The following is a 1,491-nucleotide window of genomic DNA, read 5'->3' as shown; positions in this document are numbered from 1 at the left end:
AAACTGGAGCAGTGGCTACAACAGATCCCAGGAACAACATCAGACATCTCAGTCCAGAAATGTGCAGTTCTAGGCACAGCCAAGATACTGCGCAGAACCCTCAAGCTCCCAGGCCTCTGGTAGAGGACCCGAGCTCAGAGGATGAAACAAGACCACCCGCGGAGGGTGAGAAGGGAATTTTTTATTTATATATATATCTTCCTTTTTAAACATGCCTGATGTTGAGGGGTTCCTCTGCTTAAGCGGCTGAGTCCCCCTGCGATTTAGTGCTCTGACAAGGTTGATGAGCCTTGTCTTCATTTTATTATGAGGGTGCTGCAGTCAGACTGTGGTCTGCACACTGAGTGGGGAACTGAAATCCCACGGGCGAATAGGGTTGAGGCGGTGGAAGTACTGTACAAGTCCCTGAGAGTCTTTACTCACAGTTTCACTTCTACTGCTGATCCATTATTTAACAAACACACAGGCAGTATACTTTGAAAGGCACACACCCCAAAACTAGAATTTTTTTTTACAAAACTCATCTAAATGCAACCTATAAATAAAATATTATTCTTCTCAATACAGTCTACTATTTTAAAACAATATTTTAGTATTTTGGTATGGAAAGAAATCCAGTTTAGTCTTTGCTAATAAGGAATTTCAATAGCAGAAGTGAAGTTCTCCTTCCTATTAACACTGTCCTGCTTTCTAACACACAGGGGTTATCTTTATTCCAAAGAGTAATACAATTCAGCTAGCTCAACCGCAAAGTAAAAACAAGCTACTTCCTACCATTCATTGTGACCAGGGATGTCATGCATCCATGGTGCAGGGTTTTCTCCCACAAAGCCCATATCATCGTGGGAACTGGAGGATGACTGGTCAGACAGGTGGGCAGGAAGCATGGGCGACCTATCATCTTCAATCATCACTATGTCATCTTGCGGCATGTTCACTGTTGGTGAGAGTTGGTAGTGACCTAAGAGACAAAGAGGGAAATATGAAAAATAAGCAGTGTATTTGGGAATAATATCACATTCTAAAACTGCATCAATATTTTATTCCAGTGAATTTGAGATGCCTGATAACAAATGTGGGGGGAAACAAAATGAAAAAAATGTGATCGCACTCAGCAAGATCATACACACTCCAGCACAATTTGTGATAAACAAAAGTAGATGTATCCCAGAATGATAGTACCAGCTAACAGATATATTATGCCAAGATGGACTAAATTATGTCACTTAAGAACAGATCTTAGATAGCAAGCCGTGTAGCACCCTGCACCTTACATTAAACAGCCACAACTTGTTGTCAAATCTCCTTAAGTTGGTGTAGATTCTCAGTCATCCAGGCCATGGTAAATTAAAAAAAAAGTTAAAAAACAAAAACAACTGGACTTCTATTCTGTAGCTGAAGACGTTTCGCTTCTCATCCGAGGAGCTTTCTCAATTCAGAAATAGAGAGTGTGGAGTTGAGCTTTTAAAGCTGAGATGTGATGTAAGCTGG

The 1,491-nt window shown here is 40.9% G+C and overlaps 1 protein-coding gene across 2 annotated transcripts in view; it reads right to left on the bottom strand.

Moving 5' to 3' along the window:
• Positions 1-1,491, bottom strand: part of LOC108245193 (partitioning defective 3 homolog) — a 485,244-nt gene that overhangs the window by 204,515 nt on the left and 279,238 nt on the right. For both annotated transcript variants that reach the window (XM_017431897.3, XM_017431896.3), the window contains exon 16: positions 775-961. In XM_017431897.3, coding sequence (XP_017287386.1) covers positions 775-961 — 187 coding nt within the window. The remainder of the gene's footprint in view (positions 1-774; positions 962-1,491) is intronic.

This window comes from Kryptolebias marmoratus, linkage group LG21 (assembly GCF_001649575.2).
Source record: "Kryptolebias marmoratus isolate JLee-2015 linkage group LG21, ASM164957v2, whole genome shotgun sequence".
Taxonomy (NCBI): domain Eukaryota; kingdom Metazoa; phylum Chordata; class Actinopteri; order Cyprinodontiformes; family Rivulidae; genus Kryptolebias; species Kryptolebias marmoratus.
Note: the sequence above shows the minus strand (reverse complement) of the source record. Positions and strands in the feature narration are given on the sequence as shown.